At 37.9% G+C, this 22786-nt stretch overlaps 3 protein-coding genes across 3 annotated transcripts; 1 reads left to right on the top strand and 2 right to left on the bottom strand.

Annotated features, from left to right (window-relative positions):
* Nucleotides 1-16: 16 nt before the first annotated feature.
* LOC113669874 (propionyl-CoA carboxylase beta chain, mitochondrial) lies at nucleotides 17-11796 on the top strand. The gene is made up of 17 exons (XM_027185955.2): nucleotides 17-604; nucleotides 1543-1656; nucleotides 1955-2023; nucleotides 2497-2553; nucleotides 4039-4263; nucleotides 4493-4534; nucleotides 4920-4986; nucleotides 6078-6123; nucleotides 6672-6746; nucleotides 6943-7024; nucleotides 7759-7882; nucleotides 8169-8276; nucleotides 8799-8899; nucleotides 9167-9265; nucleotides 9875-9914; nucleotides 10582-10641; nucleotides 11114-11796. The coding sequence occupies exons 1-17, from the start codon at nucleotides 380-382 to the stop codon at nucleotides 11233-11235; spliced, it is 1656 nt and encodes a 551-aa protein (XP_027041756.2). The 5' UTR covers nucleotides 17-379; the 3' UTR covers nucleotides 11236-11796.
* A 16-nt stretch (nucleotides 11797-11812) lies between these two features.
* LOC149043663 (uncharacterized) lies at nucleotides 11813-15153 on the bottom strand. Its single transcript, XM_089210638.1, has 4 exons — nucleotides 15038-15153; nucleotides 13688-13757; nucleotides 12520-12694; nucleotides 11813-12022 (listed from the first exon to the last, which is right to left on the bottom strand). Exons 1-4 carry the CDS (start codon nucleotides 15116-15118, stop codon nucleotides 11833-11835), a joined length of 516 nt encoding a protein of 171 aa, XP_089066764.1. The 5' UTR covers nucleotides 15119-15153; the 3' UTR covers nucleotides 11813-11832.
* A 1978-nt stretch (nucleotides 15154-17131) lies between these two features.
* Nucleotides 17132-20765, bottom strand: LOC149043662 (uncharacterized). The gene is made up of 4 exons (XM_089210102.1): nucleotides 20565-20765; nucleotides 19521-19590; nucleotides 17872-18046; nucleotides 17132-17332 (listed from the first exon to the last, which is right to left on the bottom strand). The coding sequence occupies exons 1-4, from the start codon at nucleotides 20763-20765 to the stop codon at nucleotides 17200-17202; spliced, it is 579 nt and encodes a 192-aa protein (XP_089066228.1). The 3' UTR covers nucleotides 17132-17199.
* Between the last annotated feature and the right edge of the window lie 2021 nt (nucleotides 20766-22786).

The following is a 22786-nucleotide window of genomic DNA, read 5'->3' as shown; positions in this document are numbered from 1 at the left end:
ACAATGATTCCCAGTTAACTCGTTCGATTGTATTTTTAATTTTTAGAATTGAGCCGCAGTTTTATTGTTCAGTGGTATCTGCCAGATTTCAGCATGCCCCCTTCCTGTTCAGCCGCACGTGCGTCGATTTTAGTAAGAGAGGGGTGCCTCAGAATGTAATAATTTTTGAATTTATGATTATTTTCTTTAAAAAATGAGAAAAATTGACTAGTCTAGTCGAAAAAATTTTACTTCAGGTATTGAATTTATTTAAAAAGACAACAGCTTTCGAAACTGGAGAGCCTAAAGTGGGGCTGAATTTTTTTTTCTTACATAAGCAAGCATTCTCACCCTACCCTAGTCAGTTGAGAACAACAGATCGGGCATTCTGTCGTGAAACATGGCTATGTTCACGGCCTCAAGGGCTGGTGGATTGCTGAAATCTTTTTTCCCCGTGTCTGCGGGGTTTATCAGCAAAACGTCAGGTACAAGTGGAGTCCATTTTAAGAAAAATGCTGTTTTTATTCGAGCTTGTTCTGGAAGCGTTCTACAGAGGATCGGAGAGAAAAAGGAAGAGGCCATTGTTGGTGGGGGACAGAAGAGGATTGACGCTCAACATCGTAAAGTAAGCTACTTTCTCTCAGTCTGTCTGCTGATTTTGGTTTTGATAAGATCGAGTTCAGAAAAAGTGGATTTTTTTGATGAATTAAAGAGGGAACGCTACTCTTTCATAAATTTTCTTTCTAGCTAGCCACCCTCCCCTCCCACCTCCCCAAAGTAAACATTTCTTGAATTTGGTGTCTTTTCTGGCGAAATAGCAGGTGAATCTCGTCTTTGTTCTTGCCTTTTAATTGATGTGTCATTCATAAACTGATCGTTCTACCCCTTCTGGTTAAATTCTCCCAACCATATATGTTGGAGGATAACAGTCCTGTTAGGAGAAAGTTGAGGCACATAAAAGGTCATTAAAGAGACTGAAGCAAACTTTCTCAACTAAACAAGCTTGTTAACTTAAGAATTTATCTCTTCAAAAAGAATTTTCATGACATTTCACTAATTTGTAAGGACAAAGCAGGGTGTTCAATTCTGCACTGAAGATAGTAATATGTCTTTCTAAGACAGTCTCACTGAGCCGATAAAAATCAGGATTGCCTCCACCTCACTCAGTCACAGAGCCAGCCATAGTATTAAGTGGCTCTCCTGTTTTTTGACATATAAGATGAAGGATCACTGAAGCTTTGTCACAGATATCTATTCCTGAGACATGTCCTGCCCCTTATAAAAAGGAACCTCTTTTCCTGTATCCTGGGAGAGGTTAGTATAGGTTTAACCCTCTAACTTCCAAGATCTGATTGTTAATTCTCCCCTCTAAATGCTACATATATCCTTGTAAATAAGTTACAAGAATTTGGTGTTTGATCTAGGTAAAAACTTCTACCTGATAAGTTTGAGTATTCTCATTACCTGTTTACTGGAAACTGTATGGATATTTTAGGGAGAAGTGAAATGTTAATCACTTCTGGGAGTTAAAGGGTTAATCAGAGAACTTTGCCTCTTTTTTAGGGAAAACTAACTGCAAGAGAAAGAGTCAAGCTGTTGTGTGACCCAGAATCATTTGTTGAATATGACATGTTTATGGAACACAACTGCACTGAATTTGGAATGGAAAATCAAAAGGTTAGTTTTCAGTTGCCTTTTTGTGAGATATATTTGACTGTCCATAATTTAACCCAAGGGAAATTGGGAAAGGTTCTAGTTATTGTAAGCCAAATTTATCCATCAAAGTTCACCTTTTAATTTCGAAGATCTGATTATTAATTCTCCCCTCTTCAGTTGTTGTTGCTACACATTTGCTAGTAAACCAGAATCTTTTCCTACTTTTTAGCATTAATGTTGGTCAGGTAGGACAGGAACTGAGAGAAAATGAGTGTTTTCATTGCGTAACTTTAATGTTGATATTTACATGTATTTTTAGTTTACTGGTGACAGTGTAGTTACTGGACAAGGAACAATTAATGGACGCGTTTGCTTTATCTTTAGTCAGGTAACAATTTTTTCAGGTCATAATTCACTTTCAGAATTTTTTTTGATTAAAAAAACATTGCCTTAGATTGGCCAGACAAGAAGGAAGGGATTGAGAATAATATTTGTTATATTTTGAATGTGTGGTTTTTCAGAATACACAGTTCATCATTGGCAAAAAGTTTCTGAATTTTGTTTAAACTTGAGTTATGTACTTTTTTCTTCCCTTTTAAAATTCTATGCTTGATCAAGACAGAATTTCTCCTTACAAAATTAAAATTCAACACCTGGCTGACAAGTGATGAAAGTGAAGAGGAAAATTAATTAGAGGATTATCTGATGATCCAACACCAAATTCTCCAAACTAATATCATATGAATTGTATGACAGATAGCAAGGAGAATTACTTATAAAATCTTGGGATTGAAAAGGTAAAATTGCATAGATATGATTTTAAATTATGGTTTTGTCTAATATGGTGTAGTTGGGTTTCAGGATTTCACTGTATTTGGTGGTAGCTTGTCAAGTGCTCATGCCAAAAAAATCTGCAAGGTAGGACATGACATCATTTGACTTGAAATGAACCTTCAACTAGACGATCCTCATTTTGTTACTAGTATACATTTCCTTTGCAGTTTCCATTTAGAGGCTTTTATTTCAAGTATTCACTTTCACAAAGGATTTATTATAATAAATGATTTGAACCTAGGGGTGACATTTCATGACATATGGTGTTTGTCCAATTGGGAGTTGTCCTAAGAGGGACTGTTGTTGGTAGTGGTGACTACTGTTTTGACAACCTTGTAAGTAGAAGTCATTATCAGAGTGTAAAACATTATAGCTTCAGTTTATGTTACAACAGATTCCCCTCAACAGTTGCCAGAAACTGCTGCACCATACAACAACTTTTTTTAACAACATTTACACCAAACACAACAATGTAAAATTACAGACAGATTGAATTTAATGATCATGACTGACTTACATCACTTGAGTCTTACAGCCAATGACATCATGGCTAAACAGAGCAATCAATTAACACAAATTTGCCTTTATAACAACACTTGACTGACAACAACTCTCCATGTGACTCTCTTGATGAGTGCCACTCAAGTTAACTAAACATTAATCACCACCATCATCATCAATCCTTCCAAGGGCTACCCTTACATATACAATAAGACTGCTCAAGTTCTTAAAAAAATTCAAGTTTTGAAAATTTTTTTGAAAACTTCAAGAACTCTTCAAGTCCTCAAAGAAATTTCACTATAAAATGTTAAGAGAAATGCATGCGCCATGATTGGTCAGAACGGGTTCATTATATTTCCATAAAGCATGTGCCTTACATCACACAAGTGCACTGTTGAGATACAGTGCATGTAGCCTACATCATTAGTATGAACACGCACAATTTACAGTACATTTTATAAAAGAAATAAAAAAAGTTCTTCCTTGAGCATTGATGAGTTATAGAAGCATTGGGAATTTCTAAGAACACACAAGAAGTGTGAGAAGCACTTGCCTTCAGCTCATGCTTCTCTGCACTCTTCTTGTGTTCTTAAAAATTCCTGCATGCTTGTATAACTCAACAATGAACCCGGCACGTTTTTTATTTCTTTAGTACAACATTTGTTCCATTTCTGAACCCTTCTATTCAAAGACACAAGTTGTGTTCTAATCAACATGAAATGATTATAAAATATTTGCAATTTATCATAATAAACACAAAGTAACATAACATCAGGAGAGGGTATCTCGTTTATTGATGCAGGATACAGCGAGCGTTCCATCATCATAAAGAAAATACAGTGATGAATAAACACAAAAGCAAAGTTGAAAGAGATGCCTTCGAGTAGTTCTTGCATAACTTACAGAATCTTAGATAGCCTAGTAGCCCCTAGGGATTCATCATACCTACAAGCATGCCTAAAATGCTTCTACAGTTAACACGAATCATACACTGACAATGAATATACTTCATCATCATTAGCAAAACATTACAAAATATATTTCCAAGTCACTGTCTTATTCACACAGGTGATGGACAAGGCCATGCTTGTTGGTGCACCAGTGATTGGTTTGAATGACTCGGGTGGTGCTCGTATCCAGGAAGGTGTGGAATCACTGGCTGGTTATGCTGATATTTTCCAGCGTAATGTGATGGCCTCAGGGGTTATTCCACAGATCTCACTTGTTATGGGACCCTGTGCAGGAGGTGCTGTGTATTCTCCAGCAATTACTGATTTCACTTTTATGGTCAAGGTATGTTTGTTATATAATGCCTTACTAGTACTTAATTTTGCAGGCTTTAAATTTAATGTTTTTTTGCAATTGTAAAAAATTGCAGTTTTTCCTACAAGTGACATTTTTTTTTCTTGAGGGTGGTATGCTTTCTGGCTCTCAATTTACAGACCACAAAGTAATTTGTTTGATATTTTAAATATTGAATATCTGTCTGACAATATTGTAAATTCCTCCATCTACTTTTCAGGACACATCATATCTGTTCATTACTGGACCAGATGTAGTGAAGGTAATTTGGTGGTTCATAGTGAGTTTAAATCTTAACCCTTTAACTCCGAAGATCTGACTGTTAATTCTCTCCTGGAGCTCGAGGAATAGATAAGGGAGCATGACCATATATCAAGTACCTTCTTGTTAAACCTTTGCATATTCTCCATGCTGTTCTGATGCTCTATACATTTGTTAGGTGCTGACAACGTGATCATTTCCTTTATTCTCATGACCTAATGTATCATTCAGGGGTGATGTGTTAGGAGAAATTGGATGCTAGTCACACCTGGATGTTAAGGGGAAAGGCTTCAGTATAAATTAGGACAGGAAAGGGCTGCTAGGATTGTAAGATCTAACCTTTGATGTTTTTCAATTCTTTTCTGTGCTTTCCTTTTGGAAACAAGACTGTCACACAAGAAGATGTCACTCAAGAGGAACTAGGAGGGGCTAAAACGCACACCTCTGTATCAGGTAAAGATGCGACAAGCACATGCATTAAATCTGGCTTAACCCTTTACAGGGTAATTAAATGTTATCAACTGAGTTGATCACGTAAATTGGCCATTGTATAGAGTTTCAAAGGTGACATATTGAGTGTTAGCCCTTCATCATTTGCTCTGACAAGGGGCTAATGCTCAAAACATCAGCTTTGGAACTCTTAACGGTGGCTAATTTGCATTATCAACTCAGTTAATAGTACCAAATTACCCTGTTAAACTTTCGCACCAATGCAGCACCACAGTTTCTTTAGAAACTTACCCCCTTTATTCATTTAACCCTTTACACCCTAACATCAGTATGCATATTCTCCATACTGTTCTCTATACATTTCCTAAGTTGCTAACATGGAAAATTTGTTTACTGATCAAGAGCTTCTTTGTTTGGTGACCATTTCTTTTATTCTCATAACCCTAATGTGTGATTCATGGTTGATATTGTAAAGAGAAATTAGACGCTGGTCTCTTCAAGGGTTCATGGGGTGAATGTACAAATGTATAGAGGACATGAGCAGATTAATCTTCCACTGACTGACAAATTTTAAAAAGCTGCAGTTTGAAGAATACAAAGAGGACTCAAGGAGTTAGTTCAGAATGGTCTGAGCCAATTTTAGTGTTCTGGAGAATTCCCTTTAACCCTTCAACTCCCAAGATCTGATTGTTAATTCTCCCCTCTAGCTGCTACACATTTCCTTGTAAATTAGTTAACATGAGAATTTGTTGTTAGATCAAGGTAACAACTTCTACCTGATAAGCTTGAGTATTCTCATTACCTACTTGCTAGACAACATCTGGGTTTTGAAGAGAGAAGATACATGTTAATTATTTCTGAGAGTTAAAGGGTTAAATAGAATAAAACTTAAATACAATGACATGGTTGGAATGATAAACTCTGTTCTGACAAAAGAAAACAAAAACACAAAAATTGAAAGAAGGATTTTTACTATGGTGAAGATAATTGTAGATTGAAAACTTGAATGAATTTTTTTTTTCAAGCTATTTTGCAATTGAACTGATCTGCAAAGATGAACCTGAGCAAACAACTTGAAAAAATTTTTTTATCAGGAGTTGCTTGTGGGGCATTTGAAAATGATGTGGAAGCTTTGGCCATGTAAGTATTTGACAAAAATTATATGTACTTTTAGGAAAAAGCATTGTGTGCAGGTCTAATGGTGTAATTTTGACATTCACAGAAGCGTAAATGGAAATGTTATTGACAAATTAAGAAGAAAGCCATGTTTTATTCAATATTTTTTATCATAGAAGCACTTTCCATTTTTAACTATTCTTTTATGGTGGGTGATGCAGCAGTGACTGCTTTAAAACAATCGCAGTTAAAACCTGTGAACAAAACTTTTTACAAGAAGTGGGGAGAAACATTTGACTATGTCTCAAGTTTCTACCTAACACTTATTTCATGCTCTAGCAGCTTCCTGCATGCTTTGCAACAGAACGGAGCACATGCAGTCAAGGCTTCTCTTTTTGTCAAGAATTTTGTTTGTGGGCAAGGCATTTAACTCTCACATTGTCTGAGGGAGATCTCATCTTGATGGGAAGAAGAGGGGAAATAGGAACACAAGTATTTAAATCATGATAAAGTTTTTGGGAAAATCTTTTGATCTTGGCTTTAAATTCGTGATCTATTCCATATCTCTGTAGGATTAGAGATTTCTTTGACTTCCTGCCTCTCAGTAACAAGAGCCCGTCTCCAATCCGTGAATCAGACGACCCATGGTAAGTTGATGACCAAGTGGTGATTTGTTTTAGGGCTGAGGTTATGCTCTGAAATCTAAACTATAGCAATTGCAACAGCCAATCATATGAAAGGAAAATATCATTAGCAGCCAAAGTGTGTTGCATGCTCATACGGGGTTGGATCACATCTCGGTGCAAAGTTACAGTCATTCATGTTCAGCTCTCTTTCCTCCAGTGACAGAATAATTCCCAACTTGGATACTCTTGTACCATTTGATTCCACCAAGGCTTATGACATACTAGATGTGATTTATCCGGTGAGTGGCTGTGATTAGAGCATTACTGACATTATTTTATTACAAAATGCACTTGAGTTCTGCGGTTGTTCGCCTTCCACTGTCAAATTTCTCCCTCCCATCCCACCGCCCTTGTTCTTTTCAGTCCCAGTCCTTTCTGTCAAGTGTTATGACAACAAAACACACAGCATACAGGCAGTCAGGGATAAAAGTAAAGTTTTTCTACGTTGAACACAGAGGGAAGGTGGAAATTAGTCAACAACACAATCTTCCTTTTGGATCTATACGAAGAAATATATTTCCTCTTCTTTTATATTCCCAACACCGAAACAGTGGAAATCTCAAATGCTACACTTTATGTATTTTCATTACAACCAATTTTATCGTTAAACAATATCAGCATGTGTGGGTATCTGTTTACACGAGAGATTATCACAGTGACCTCAGAGCCTGCAAGCCTCATGCGAAACGCTTTCGTTAGTTCACTTGGACTTTTATCGAAATGGAACGAATACGCAATCCTAAAAGATATCCTGCCAGGCAGCAAAATGTAAAGTCAAGGCAACAAACAGCATTTGAAGAGGGGCGACATGCATACTTCACAACCTTTCTAAATATACACCGTGTTTTATCAACTGGACATTCCGTTAATGCAAAATTGTATCATATTTTTTAAACCAATCGCAGAGCGAAGTTATGCGGAGGTAGAGCAACATCAGACTTCCCTGAATTGAATATCACTCTTCTTTCCTCAGATTGTAGATGACGGTGAATTTTTTGAGATCTCGCCTGATTATGCTAGAAACATTGTAGTTGGTTTTGGACGAATGAATGGACGCACTGTGGGAGTTGTTGGTAATCAACCTACAGAAGCAGCTGGTGAGAATCAATGATCATTTCCGAGAACATTTGAAATGACAAACTTAGAAAACCATGCACATCTCAGATTTTGTTTTGCCAATTTTATCTTGTGTGTCCTCACCAATTAAATTAAAGATCAGATTATGCAAGGAAACCATAGCGTTGCTTTGTACAGTTAACTTTTGTCAATCAAGGGCTTATCGTAGACTCTAGGTTCGTTATACCATACTATACGACTCAAATAATTTATTATTATTATTATTATTATTGTCTTGTTTACTTTTTATTTGCTGGTCTATCTCAGGTTGTTTGGACATCAACGCTTCTGTCAAGGGAGCGCGGTTCGTGCGTTTCTGTGATGCATTTAACATTCCCATCATCACGTTTGTAGATGTTCCCGGATTTCTTCCAGGTTTGTGAGTGTTTCTTAGTTCTCTAACTCCGTTACCAAATTTCTGACCCTTAGTCAAAAGTGTAGGGACGGAATTTTACTTGGTAAAGACAACGGCTCACTAACAATTCTCTGCCAGTACGGTTTTGGAAAATCGCAAACTTGTAACCTGTTCTTAACTTAGCTCGCTTTCCTTACAATGACATCGCAATATTGTAGTAGAGAAACGACTTTTAAGACGTTCGAACGCGTCGGCCGACAGTCCTCTCAATCGTCGGCCGTTTACTGCTGACGCGTCGGCTGACACATTTCCAACCTGTTGGCCGACACGCTTCCAAAACGTGGGCCAACCCACTTCCAACATGGAGACCCACTCATTAAAACACATTAGGCTAAGAATGACCCAGATGACGGCCCACACACAGACAACACTTTTCTAACGCGTCGGCTGAACATTTTCAACATATCGGCAAAATTCTTGTAAAATATTTCCCTCATAGGGAGAGTATCAGCTCTAAGTATCAGTGTCATTTTCTTTTGTAGGAACACATCAGGAGTATGGAGGTATTATTCGCCATGGAGCAAAGCTATTATATGCGTATGCTGAAGCAACTGTACCTAAAATCACTGTTATCACCAGAAAAGTAAGCGGAATAAGTAGCAAGTACTAGAAGTTTTTTTGACATCGCTTGGTGAAGCTGCACCAACTGCGATGGACTGGTATTCCATCCAAGAGAGGGGAGTATTTATACTCCTAGCTTCGGCATCGTTTCGACCAATAGTCTCGAAGACACACTTAATTTCCTAAATTTTGTGTTTCGTTGTTTATGTAATCGGAAAGTACTGATATTAAATCAAGTCTCTTTTTTAAGGGTTCGAGTGGTAAATTGCCATGTTTCCTTGTTTTTTAGGCGTATGGCGGTGCATACGACGTTATGAGCTCTAAACATCTGCGGGGTGATTTCAACTATGCTTGGCCAACAGCGGAAGTAGCTGTTATGGGAGCTAAGGTATCTAGGCGTCAATGCTGATTGCCATGGTATTCAGAGGGAACAGTTTAGTACGCCCCAGAGGGAGAGGGGTTCACTAGTTTTCAGGGCTTCCCTGACGAGGTGCTTATCAGAGAGGGGGCTTGTTAGAGAGTGGCGGTTATAAAGAAGCTTAATTAGGGCCAAAATGTTATTCATATTTTGTTTTCCGAATCCCTACCTAGATTTAATTAATACCATGTGCATAATGCATTTCTTTGGATTAAGAAAAAACTAAAACAACAAAACAGCCTTATTTTATGATATTAGACTGAAGAAACCAATAAAAGCTTTCGCTCACACAGAATTTTTTCCTGTGAAAAACTACTTTGCCTTTACAAATTATAATTTTATATTGCTTAAGGGTTATTTTCCAGGGGGGAGGCGAAAGGAGAGGGCTTTTCGCTAAGAGGGAAGCGTAGTTGACGCTCACTTTTGCTCTAGACCTGGGACTTTATCGAGAAAGGGGGCTTGATAAAGCGTGAACTGTATCAGAACTTATATTACTTGTTGATCCAAACTGAAAGTTTCTATATGTTCCTCACAAAGAACATTTTAACAAGTTCTGTTATATTTACCTCTCTCATTAAGGGTGCTGTGTCAATCATATTCAGGGGCAAAGAAAATATCGGTGAGTACTTCTCAGGTTAATGACCATCATTACATCATTTAGTACTTAAATTATTCTTGAATTCTCTTGTCCGGTAGAAAGAGTTTCCTCACACATTTTTCTAGCTCTGTCTCCTTGTGTGATATAACATAACGCGTGTACATAATTGGGAATTAAGTCGGAAACACTTTGCTTAAATGTTTAGCTGGAAAAGGTCACAAACAGTCATCGTAAGGTTTAGGACATGAGATTTAGGCATAAGTTCATTTTTCTCTCCCTCTAAGTCAGTGTTCCTGAATTATGTGTATATTGTAGTTGGTAATTTTTTGGTAGCTTGCTTGGCCGGTAGACAAATGGGACGTGGGGAGGGGGAGGGGGAGGGGGTGATGGGGGATACGTTAATTTGAGCACGATGGGGTCTGGGAAAGAAAGTAGGCGTTTCTATGTAGGCCCAACGGTCGCACTTACAGAAATTCTCCCTTCCTTGTACACCTGTCATACAAAAGCTAGAAATACATTATTGATACTTTAATTTTTTGGTTCGAAGCCTTTTGTTTACTTCTGTACAACCTTATAGTCCAATGTCTTAAATGGCATTTTATGAAGATTTGTGTCAGTGAAATACTGCGATGTTCAGTGCACCCTTGTAATTGATGATTGATTAAAGTGCTTTACATTAATTACGTAGAAAAATATGAAGCTGAGTATGTGGACAGATTTGCTAATCCATTCCCGGCTGCAACAAGAGGTAAAGCTTGCACTGTCCTATGAATGTTATTCTTAAAAATTTAATCTAGATTTTGATGTATGTATCGAGTGAATTCAGTTAATTTGATTGCAAAACTTGAGCAGTTTTTGTTTCTCCCCTACACCTGTGTAACAGTGAAACGAACGAAAATCATGCCTCAGGGAAGAAATGTTATGGAATTTTAAGAAAGGAAGCGTGAATGGTTCGTCATGACTAGTTTAGGGAAAACTCGATGACCCTATGGATTGCGCGCCAAATTCCAGATCATTCTGATCCTTTTCCTCTCTAAAATCTTTTGTTTCTTTATCTTTTTGTCTTCGTTTTTTCAAATATAATTGTTTCTTGCTACAGAAGCTGACATAATCTTTGGCAGTAAAAAGCCATAAGGATGGGGAAGGAACACGTAACGCAGTACTAGCATACTATGAAAGTAAAGCTGTGATATCAAATTTCTTTATTATTTCTATTTCAGGATTTGTGGACGACATCATTAAACCTCGCATGACACGGAAAAGAATCTGCCGAGATTTGGAAGTACTTGCCACTAAGAAACTAGAAAACCCGTGGAAAAAACATGGAAATATTCCCTTGTAGCTGACTTTGATGACTCCTGCACTATAATTATTCGTGGAAATATTTAACACCATGTCTTCCTCGCTTTTGAACAAATTTAATCAACATGTAAATAGTTTTATAAAACATCGGGGAAGAGAAGTATGTATTTGTTAAATGATAATGCAAGGAACGCCACCATGTGTGTTAGCTGAAAACATCACTCGTTGTTTTTATGCGAAGCGTACGAACGAGTAATATGGTGATTCGATGGGCAAATTTCGTTTGGCGTTAGCTTAGCCTTAAAGAGTCTGGGGAGAGCATACATCTCATCAAACATGGAGGAACGATTGTTAGATTTGGTGGATCAAGTGAGTAGGACTCAAGAGGGGATGACGGCTCAATTCGGTTTCTTGGAATCACAGTATCATTGGCCTCTAGTACAACCACTGTATATTCTGTTAATGTTCTGCATAGTATGTCGAGGAATTCACCATACTGTCTCCTAGATTATTGTCAAAAAACAGCAAGTAAGAGAACACGTGTACCGTGTATCACAGACATCTTTCAGTTTCAGCAAAATTAAAAAACTAAACAAATCATCATTTGTAGCACGCACTTTGTTTTATCGAAAGGTATTTATTCCATTTTCTGTTCTCCATGGTTACTAATAGAAGATATAATCACGAATCGTTCGTCTCGTAGTTTCTTTTTCAGCTTTAGTCGCCATGGTTTTAAATTAGGTGCTTCCTCTAATAACTGACGCTTTTTCTCCGGTTCTTCCTCTTGTTCATCCTCTGTTTTAAATACACGATTTTTACGCTGCAATCTACGGAAGGGAAATTCAACAAGACCATGAACAGAAATCCAGTTTGAACAATTCAAAACATAGGATTATAAATTTGCGAAGCGTGTGGAACGAAAAATGTGCATGTTTTAAATTTTCGGGGCATTACAGTGTCCATTTAGTTTGTAGAAAAAATGGGCATGAATCATTTTTTGATCAATGACAGTAACTGAGCAACTTCGCACCTACCCTTCCCCTAACCTGACATTAACCCTAACTTGTTATCAGTTGTGCATTGTTGGGTTAGGGGAGGGGTAGGTGCCTAGTAACTCAGATACTGAAATTGATTCAAATAGCCTGAGCCCGAAGAGTGACAGCATTTTGTGGTAGGTTACTGTTAGCGGCCACTCCAAATCCCCAAAGAGTGCTCCTGAAGAGAAACTCTTCTCGGATATGAGCTGAATCAGAAAATCTCCTCGCCTCCCCTAATATGACTGATCTCGGAAGGGAACCTTCGAGAGAAGCTAGAGAAATATTACCTAATAATTTCCAAAGATTTCCTCTCCAAACGAATTTTGTATTTTTGACGAATGAAACCGGTGATGTAGTATATTGACAAAGTGCATCCATCGGTGAAACAACAAATGATTATAACAATCACAGTGTCATGCCAAGTCCAGTGTTTATACTTGGTCTGGAATCTTTTCCAGGAATCTAGGCAAAGGAAAAGGGAAACAAGAAGAAGTCATTAGAATGCCCTGACCACAGGATCAATATTTTTGTTACGTCGCGTTTGTCCGAACAAGGCACTGCAGATCTAGCTCGGGAAGATAAATAATGATAATTGAACTTAGTGGAGAGCAATTTGGTCCAGAATCATACAAGTGATTTTAAAATCGAACGAGCGCGCAGCGCGGTTTGATTTGAAATCACCTGAATGATTTTAGACTAAAATTGCATGACACAAAGTTCATTTACCACATCCATTTGAAAAATCGAAAAATTCAGTCGCTCAAACACAGGATTTTCTCGGTGTATAGAATAGCTTATTGATTCAGCACTGAGCCGACTGGTAAAAAGTTGCAAAAGTTGTCGTTTATTTTCCTACAATATTATTCATTTGGTTTCTTTAAACAAGTCTTGAAATCCGATTAGTGTGTTTTGTTATAGTAAAGATTTCTCATTGGCTGGGAAAGAATGCGATTTAGAGCAAAAAATGGTGCGAGTCTTGAATAAATCGCCCTAACGAGAGCCAATCAGATTGTAGGGATTACTAATGATATCAAAATGGATGTAATAAAGGAAAGTACTTCATGTCGGAATGACTGCGCTAACAACCGTTGACATACCCTATGTTAGAAACCACGTGCACGTTGGTTACGTTACGAGACAATTTCGTAATCGCATAAGAAATAGTATGATTCCTGTGGAGAAAGGGTAACTAGGGAAACTGCAAAGGAAGACCCTTGAAGCGAGGAAATAATCAACTTATCAAATAGAGCCCAAGTTTTCTTGCATCAATTTAATAATAGGCCACAAATGACGATGAAATATGGTAAAAAAAAAGTGATCCACAAGGCACACGATCTTACGCAAAAAGAGCGTCAATTGAATAAATTTGGTAATGAAAAAACCTTGCAAATAAATTATCTTATGAGATTGGACTGCCAAGGTCAGTTTGAGTAATAGCTTTTACAGTTTACTTACAGTTTGTTGTGTTAAAGATGCTGTAATTGGTCGGACTTACGACCTCGGCTTTTGGGCATGACTCTGCTTCCTAAAGTTATTAAAAAAAAAAATGAAGATTATGATATGACTCTGACAGCTAGAAATTCAATAATTGTGGAACTCTTCTCAATAATAGTATTTTTTCTCGGTATGCAGGTAAAATAAGAGAAAGTGCTTGTTATGATAATTGGCTTGTTACGTTAGTTAGAGGACTGAAATTAAGTGGAATCTGCAAGGCTTCATAGGGTCTTTATGTTCAACGCACCCTGTTCGAAAGCGGTGACGGATAACTCTCTTCAGAAAATAGGCAAAAACACCACCAAACGGCCAATACGAATAAAACCTCGAAAAAAAAGGAGTTCAGAAGAGCTAAAAATGTGAAAAAAAAAACTCGCAGACGCAAAAATCGCACACGTATAAAATGCTCACGATGTGTTTTCAAATTTAAAAAGGCTCAAAACGCGCGCTCGCTCGTTAGTCGCACGTTGCAACAGTTCGGTTCCGTCTCTCTATCACGCCCCATTCCTAACTCGTTCCTGTGGTTTGACAGGCATACAGCGAGTTAAAAAAAGACAACACAGCTGACACATTTCACTCTAAGTCAGGAATCTAACCACTTCACGAGAAAGAGCCTCTTCGACCAGCAATGCGTTGCTCTCCTTTAGTGATTGAAAGGAAACGACCGTGTTATTCGCGCTCTCTGTAATAACTGCTGGCGAGGGAATTTCTCAGATCACATCTGCTATGTCTTCAACTATGTCTTTTAATTGTGTTTCCTCTCGTAACCAATTTCTATCGTTATTTTCAATGAATGTCACATATGAAGCATAATGCCTCCGCCTACTTGTTTTCTCGTTCTTTAAGCCTGTGACACACCTAGCGATTTTAATTAGTGATTTTACCCGCCGATCGCGGTAAATTTAATCGCCATCGAAAATCGCCGATATCTGACATGACAGATATCGGATTTTACTCGTCGATCAGGGCGATCGGCGAAAATCGCAACCGTTGTACTGAGCAGATATGGCGATTATCGCTAAGTATGTAACTGGCTCTAGGAAGAGAGAAAAATGTTAACAGGTTTTACGAGCAAATTGCACTTTACGTTCATACTGTCGTAACGTATGACATCAAAACGAAACGGTTACCTTTAAAAGAACTAACATATATTTCATAGATAATCGCAAAATCATCACTGCTCAGAATACAGTGAAGTTTTCAAAACTCTTAAAGAATAGGCGGACAGATAAATTGTCTGTCTTGAATTCGCGGCAACCATTTTAAATCCTCCTTCAGTAGTGAGTAATCACTTTTAGAGCCATAACGTACCTTTTCGCTGGTAGCGCTTTCAGCGGAGGATGTTCCAAAGAAAAGTAAAACTAAAAACAGGCGAATATCGAACTTTTCCATTTTTTGCAAGAGTCTTTTTTTCTTGGCAAGCGCAAAATATGGAATCTATTTGTGAACAAAAACAAAACGAGAAACTGACGTCATAATGAAATTTCAAACGTCATTATTACTCCTGCGCGCGCTTTAAGAGGTTTGACGTTGACGTGGAATTACTTTTTCCCGTTAATAGCCCATTTCCTTCTAATGGTTGAGAATGATAAATTCTGATAAGCTTGGGGTGGAAGCGCGATGACTCAAAGGCTAGCGCGCTTTACTCCGGATTGGGAGGTCTGGGCTCTAACCTTGGGTGGAGTTATCATCTTGAGGGACTTGACGTCTTTGGTGGGTAATAATTCTTACAGTGCCTCTTTTAGCTCAGGAGTACATACGGGAATAGGATATTGTCAGGAAACTTAAACTTAATGCTGAAGATGATTAAGAATTATTTGCCGTGAAGGCAACGTGAATATCATTAACTAATCCCCGCGACGAAGTTGAGGGGAATATTTAATGTTCAAATGCTCAAGCGCTTTTAAATTCTGATGCAAAATCTGTAAATAAAGATAGTATTGAGCATATTTTGTGACTGACTACTAGTATTAAGATAAGCAAGCATTTTTAACAGGTTTATTTCATTCAATCAGCAAAACCGTAATGTTACGCCAAACTCAGAAGCATATTTTGTGCTCTTTGCAATTTAATTTTCTTTTATTGCGTTTATCACTTCCATGGAAACCGGGTTTCATTTTTATTAAACGATTCCCTTCTGATGTGGAACATGTCGTTTTAAGGAGTGTGAACAGGGTGTAGTGCCAATATTCTTAAGAGATAGAATGGAAGAACACGTTAGGCTGACAGTGTGCCAGAATGGTGTAATTTTGTCCAAGAAGTGACTGCATCTGTCAGAGGTGTTATGATGTAACTTCTCTCTATTATAACGATACATTGTCCAGCAAACAGGTAACGAGAATACTCAAACTTATCAGGTAGGAGTCGATCGTTGTCTCGATCTAACACCAAATTCTCGCTAACGATTCATAAAGAAAGCGGTATTGTAAATAGAGGAGAGAATTAATGATCAAATCTTGGGAGTTAAAGGATGAATTACAACCTTTTTAAATATTTTTTTAATCACAAGTCTCGTATATTTTGTTTTATATGCTGCACAGTGTGGCTCTTGTGTCCGGCTAAAGCGCTTCGCGAGTGACTTCTGAAATGAAAACTTATAGGCCATACATTCTCGCGACCTTATTCATACATGGCCAGAGAATGTAAATTCTGAACCGAGTCAACCCAGTGAGCGTGCTTATTCAAATGAAAATCACGAAGAAGAAATGGTGTGCTACTCTTAGCTAAATCTTTGGAGAAAACCTTGACAACTGAATTTTGGCCTAAAGACTTCGAGAGGGTTTCGTGATTATAAAATAAATATTGTACTACCGATTGTGAGAAGACCATTCTTGTTAGGAATCATATGAATAGGGCCGAAGTAAGCGTATCAAAAGTCTAAAGAGCAGTTTTGAAGTACAGGGTGTATTTGTATGTATTTAGTGTGATAGCTGAGAAACACAATTGTTTCAAAACGTCTTATTCAGAGTTACTTTTAAACGATAATGCAAGAAACGCCACCATTTGGATTAGTTGAAAACGTCACTGGTCATTTTACGAGATGCATAGGAACGAGCCATGCGCAAATTTCGTGTGGCGTTTGCACGACCTTACGAGTCTGGGGAGACCTTACATATTAGATGGTGGACTGACTCTTAAAATAATTATTGTGGCTCAATTGGGTAGGACTCTACTGGGGATGAGGGCTAAATTTTGTTTCCTGGAATTACAGGATCGTAAGCTTATGGTTCATTCAATGTATATTGTAATAATAATCAGCAGAGTATGGCGAGGAATTTACCACACTGTCACCCAGATTATTGACATAAATAAAGCGAGAAAGAGAGCACACGTACGATCTACCACAGAAAGATTTTAGTTCCAGCTAAATTAAGAAAATAAACAAATCATTATTTGTAACACTCATCGTTTTTTTTCGAAAGGTTTTATTACATTCTCCGTTCTCTTTTTTTTACCAATAAAATACATAATCACTAACTGTCCTTTCCCCGTCGTCTCTTTTTCAGCTTCAGTCGCCATGGTTTTGAATCAGTTGCTTCTATTAACAGCTGACGTCTTTTTTCCGGATCATATTCTTTTGTAAATACACGGTTATTACGTTGCATTCTATGGGAGAGATATTTAACAAGACCATGACCAGAAATCCACATAAATAGTCAAATAGTCAAAAAAGAGACAATTGTCAATTTTTTGGAGCGTTTGGGATGAAAATCGTACAGGTTTTTAAATTTTAGGACATTGCATAGTGCACACCAAATTTTGTAGAACATATGAGCGCGGATAAATTTTAAGATCACTCCGTCAGAATCTCTGCAACTGCCCAGCCACCTCTCCCCTAACCCAACAACAGCCAAGTGATAACACATCAGGTTAATTTATTGTTAGGTTAGGGGAGGGGTAGGTGCGCAATTACTCAGATACTGATATTGATCTAAATTTTTGCAATCGTTTAAAAAATCGCATAAGCCTGTAGGATGAGAGCAAACAGTTTGCGATAGGAGACTGTCAGTAGCCATTCCACATCCTTTAAGAGTGTTGCAGAAGATAAACTTCTAGAATGTGAGCTGAGCAGATCACCTCCTCCCTTCCTCCCTAATAAGACTGATCTAGGAGGCGAATCTTCGACGAAGCTAAAGCAACATTACCTGGTCATCTCCAAAGATCTCTTCTGTTTGCGAGCTTTGTATTTTCGACGAATGAGACCGCTGATGTAGTACAATGTCAAAGTACAGCCATCTATCGAGCAGGAAACGATCATAACAATCACAGTGTCGTGCCAACTCCAGAGTTTAAACTTGGTCTTGAATCTTTTCCAGGAATCTACAAAAAGGAGAACATTTTCAGAGGTAGAAATAATTAAAATGATCTTGCCACAGCATCAATATCTTTAACTTGCTTGAGTTGCGTTAGCGCGGATAAGGCTCTGTAGATCTGACACGGGAATATTTAAAGGATAGTGCCTTATGTAGGTAGGCCCAGTCTGCCCCGGCTTAAGCAATAGACCGCACTTTCTTAGAAAGTGTAGTCTCAGTTTACTGGCGTAATAACCAAAGTGGAAAGTTAGGAGAACACGAGAAAAGTTTGTAAACTTAAAACAAAAAAATGTTCTATACGTTAATCGTGTAATAAACGATAGGTTATTACTAATCAGGACGTCCATAGTATTTTCACTGAATAACATTATCTTTCACATAAATTCCCAAATCTACGATCTTAATTTAGATCATCATTGCACAGAAGCATCACATATCGACATTTTTATCCTAGCAGTATGAAGGAAGTTTGTCACCATGAACCTTGTTAAAAGGCCGAGCGTACCACGAAGGTCGTAGGGAAGGTCGTAGGTTGGATTTCTATTAGGAGCAGTCGAAGTTCTTTTTTTTTCGCCAACGTCATTCACTGAATAACATAATCCTCCTACATGAAACACTACCCAATAGGATCATTTATCCGTTCAAAATCAAATCAAGTGATACAGGCTCCGGTTGTTCGAAGGCTGGATAACGCTAGCCAGTAGATAAATCTTTATCCGGTGGATGGCGCAGTACGTTTAGTTAACACTTATTCGCTGGATAGAGATTTATCCGGTGGATAGCGTCATCTGCTCTTTGAATAACTAGGCCCTGGATTTTAGCAAAAGCTCATCCAAGATGTGGCTATTTGTCCTCTATTTCTACAACGAATTGAAAGTTTCCGTGTTGGAGAAGGAGAAATTGGGGAACCTGGGGAAAAAACCCCTCGATGCAAGGAGAGAATCAACAACAATCGAACCCACACATGACACCAGTTTGAGAATCGAACCCAGGCTCCAGAAATAAGAAGAGCGCACTCTACTGTGATATCTCCGCTCCATTCAAGGAAATGAAATTTTTATGTTCTATGCACGAGGTAGCCATTTTGAAATCTCAACCAATCAGAGCGCGCGCCAACCCTCCTCGATAATCCCCAGTGCAGACACCGGAGCACACTCTGGAGCACTACTAAATAGTCTTATACGGTTGGAGTGCTAAAGTATGTACGTACGTTTTATTAATCGAGTTCGAGGTCCGTACTTTAGATTAAAGACCGAGTTTTTCCACTCGGATTTAAGACCGGGCCATAAATCCAAGTGTAAAAGACCAAAGTTTCGAAGCTTACAGTGCGGACCGAGAGCAGGTTAGAAAAATATTGGCTACGTACATCTTTAGGTTAAAAAACTGGGGGATGATTTCAATTTAAACAGTTTTCTTTTTTTAATTTTGTGGGCCGCACAGTGAAATATGGTCATTAAACAAACCAATCATAGCGCACTCACAGTAAATTTTATTAAGGATGCCATCGTTGTTCGAACTAAGGGCCTCGTCTTCTGGGCATAAATCCGGTTCCTAAAGTTATAGGAAAAAATGAAGACCATTTGAAATCTGTAATATATCTCTTTTATTATATTTCGCTTTTATTATTGTTCGTTCTGACAGAAATACAATAGCATTTTTTTCTCGGTAAGCAGGTAAAATAGCAAAAAGTGCTAATTTATTCCACGTTATGAAATAAAATCGAATATTGAATATCAGACATGAAACAAATGTCTTAAAATTCAAGAAAGGCACGAAGACTTTATTATTTAGCGAAGCATGTAAGTAACTAAGTATCTCAAAATGTTTCATAAAGAGTATTTAGATGTAGTTTCTAAAGTATATTGAAATAAAGCATAAACCGATCTGGGATTTGGGCATTTTATTTTATATCATATCATTAGTAATTCTATAATGGGCATTTTTCTTTTTAAAGTATTCTATGTTATTTTTTAAATGGCAAGTATTAGCTAAATTAGATTATTTTGAGATAATAATTTTGATGATGGCGAGATCTGAAGATACAAATTTATCTTTAGTTTTTAATTGTTAGGCTTACTTATTTTATTTCAGTTGTTTCAGAGCGGATTAGATCATATCCATATGAATATTGTGCTTTATAAGCATTGGAATATTATTATTATTATTATTATTATTATTATTATTAGGTTGATTGGGTGATTGATATGAAGTGCAACCTGAAAGGCATCACGGGTCTACATGTAAAACACACTGCGTTCAGAAAATAGGCGAAAATACCGCCAAACGGAAACTCTTGACTCCAAAACGAATAAACTCAAAAAATGTAACAAGAGAAGAGCTGGAAACAATAAAAACTCGTCCATACGTAAGTCACACGCGTACGAAATGCTCACGATTTGTTTTCAATTTTAAAAAAAATACTTGCAAAACGCGCGTGCGCTCACTAGTCGCACTTTAAACCACTTCGGTTTATCCTCTTAGCTGAAGTGTTCCTATGGTGCAAAATACTGTAACACAAAACATACCCGACAAACTTCACTAACTTCTTCTCGGGAAAGATTCTCCTCGATCGGCGATGTATTGCTCTCCTGAAGTGAGGAAAAGGAAAATGCGCTGACTATAATAATTATTCGAGAGGGACTTCCTCTGAGCACATCCGCTGTGTCATCAACAGTGTTGTTGAGTGAGATTTCCTCTCGTGAGCAATTACTATCGTCATCTTCCATGAGTGTGACTAATGGGAAATAATTCTTTTGCTTACTTAGTTCTTTGTTCTTGAGGGCCGGTGAGACACTTGGTAATTTTATTGGCCGATCGCGGCGAACCGATTTTGTCGCCAGCGAAAATCGCCGATACCTGACACCACGAATATTGAATTTTACTCGCCGATCGCGGCAATCAACGAAAATCGCAATCAGTTGCACCTGGCGGACCTGGCGATTTTCGCCAAGTGCGTCGCGGGCTTTTGTGAGAGAGAAGAAGATCAGATTTCAACAAATTTCACCTCACGTTCATTCTGTAACGACGCATGATAACGAAACGAAACGGTAGCCTACTGCAGAACAAATATAAATTTCACAGATAATTGCTAAATCAGCACTTCTCAGAATAAAGAGAAGTTTTCAAAACTCTAAAAGAATAAGGAGGACACATAAATTCTCTGTCTTGGATTCTTGGCAACTATCTCAAATTCTCATCCAATAGTAAGTAATCACTCATAAAGCCATAACATACCTTTTCGCTGGTAACACTTTTGGCAGGGGATGTTCCAAAGAAAAGTAAAATCAAAAACAGTCGAATATCTAACTTTTTCATTTTTTTTCTAAGAGTTAATTTCTCGCGAAGCGCAAAATATGGAATCGATTTGCGAAGCTGAAAAAATGTGAAACCGACGACATAATGAAAATTCAAACGTCATTATTACTCCAGCGCGCGCTCCAAGACGTTAAGTTGATAATAACGCATTTTTGAGTCTTCACGAGTTAGAGATCTGGTGACGAAACTCTAAAATCTGCCAGAACGAGGCTCCACGCTGTCGAAAGCGATATCGCATTTTAATTAGCCTCGTTTTTGAGCCTCATTTTCGACGCCAGATCTTGGAAGTGGGCTATTCATCTTGGCCTCGAATTCGAGTATTTTTTAAATTTCTTTTCGGTTTGAAAATGTCATTTTGATAAAATGTGTAATCAAGCTGGTTTTGATTCAGCGTAATCAGGTCTCAAGTCCGAATTCTCCCTCAGGACCCGTAAGTTTTTGTACCACTTTGTTAATTGACATTGAACAGTCTTCTTGAAATGCTTGTTTTGTTTTCTGCTGTACAATTTTGTTGCATTGGCAAGACAAATGAAGAAATCCAATCTCATCTAATTTCAATACTAGACAAGTAAACGATTAGTGACCACTATTAAACGTGAGTAATCGCGCGTGCAACTTTTTGAGAAATTCGACAAACTAAGGAATAATTTATGTTTATCTTAACTGGCTGAAGTGTTGAGGTGTGGAAAAGCCTACCCCCAGATCTGCGTTCTGTGACTTCTATAGATGAATTTAAAAGCAAACTACGTTATCCTAATTCGAATGAGACACGGCGTCCTTGAAAAACAGCCTCAAGACCTGACAGGTTTGATCTTACTTCATTAGTTAGATTGGCTGGGGAGAATGAGATGTTCTACTTGTAAATTGTGCTGAAGGAATTTTCTACCGGATACAGATAAAGTTATCAATCAATCAATCAGTCCGTAAGAGAATATACTTGTTCTCGATTTGTCTGAGAGTCAATACGCTTTCTTGGGGGGAAGAGCGAGTAGGAGCTTATGTTCAACCCTTTTGAGAATCGTTTCATTCATATAAGACAAAATTGAAAAATTGATTTGCATAATATTTCCCAGATAGCATTCCTACCGAGTCCATACTTATTTGGCATTTAAAGACAATGAGAGACTGGGGAGAAGTAATATCATCATGAAATTTGTGGGTACGCTGTGGTCAATGCTGGTAGGAAGCACATAAGTTCGGTCTTCCCTTGACGCAATGTGCCCTCGTCAAATCCTCTCCTGGAGCGACTGAGGACTGGTTAATTTAAGGATGTAACTAGTATATTTTACTGTGAATGGGAAAGGCGAGGAGAGGATGGTTCGGTGTTGGCAAGGGTATAAAATCCGCTTCTTTATGTTTCTTACGTCTTGATCTCTGGTAACGTGGTCAATCAGCTTCATAAGTGCAAAATGATCTTCTCTTTTCTATTGTG

This window comes from Pocillopora damicornis, chromosome 6 (genome assembly GCF_964200805.1).
Source record: "Pocillopora damicornis chromosome 6, jaPocDami1.2, whole genome shotgun sequence".
Classification (NCBI taxonomy): domain Eukaryota; kingdom Metazoa; phylum Cnidaria; class Anthozoa; order Scleractinia; family Pocilloporidae; genus Pocillopora; species Pocillopora damicornis.
The sequence above is the reverse complement of the archived record's forward strand: the minus strand, read 5'-3'. Positions and strand labels throughout refer to the sequence as shown.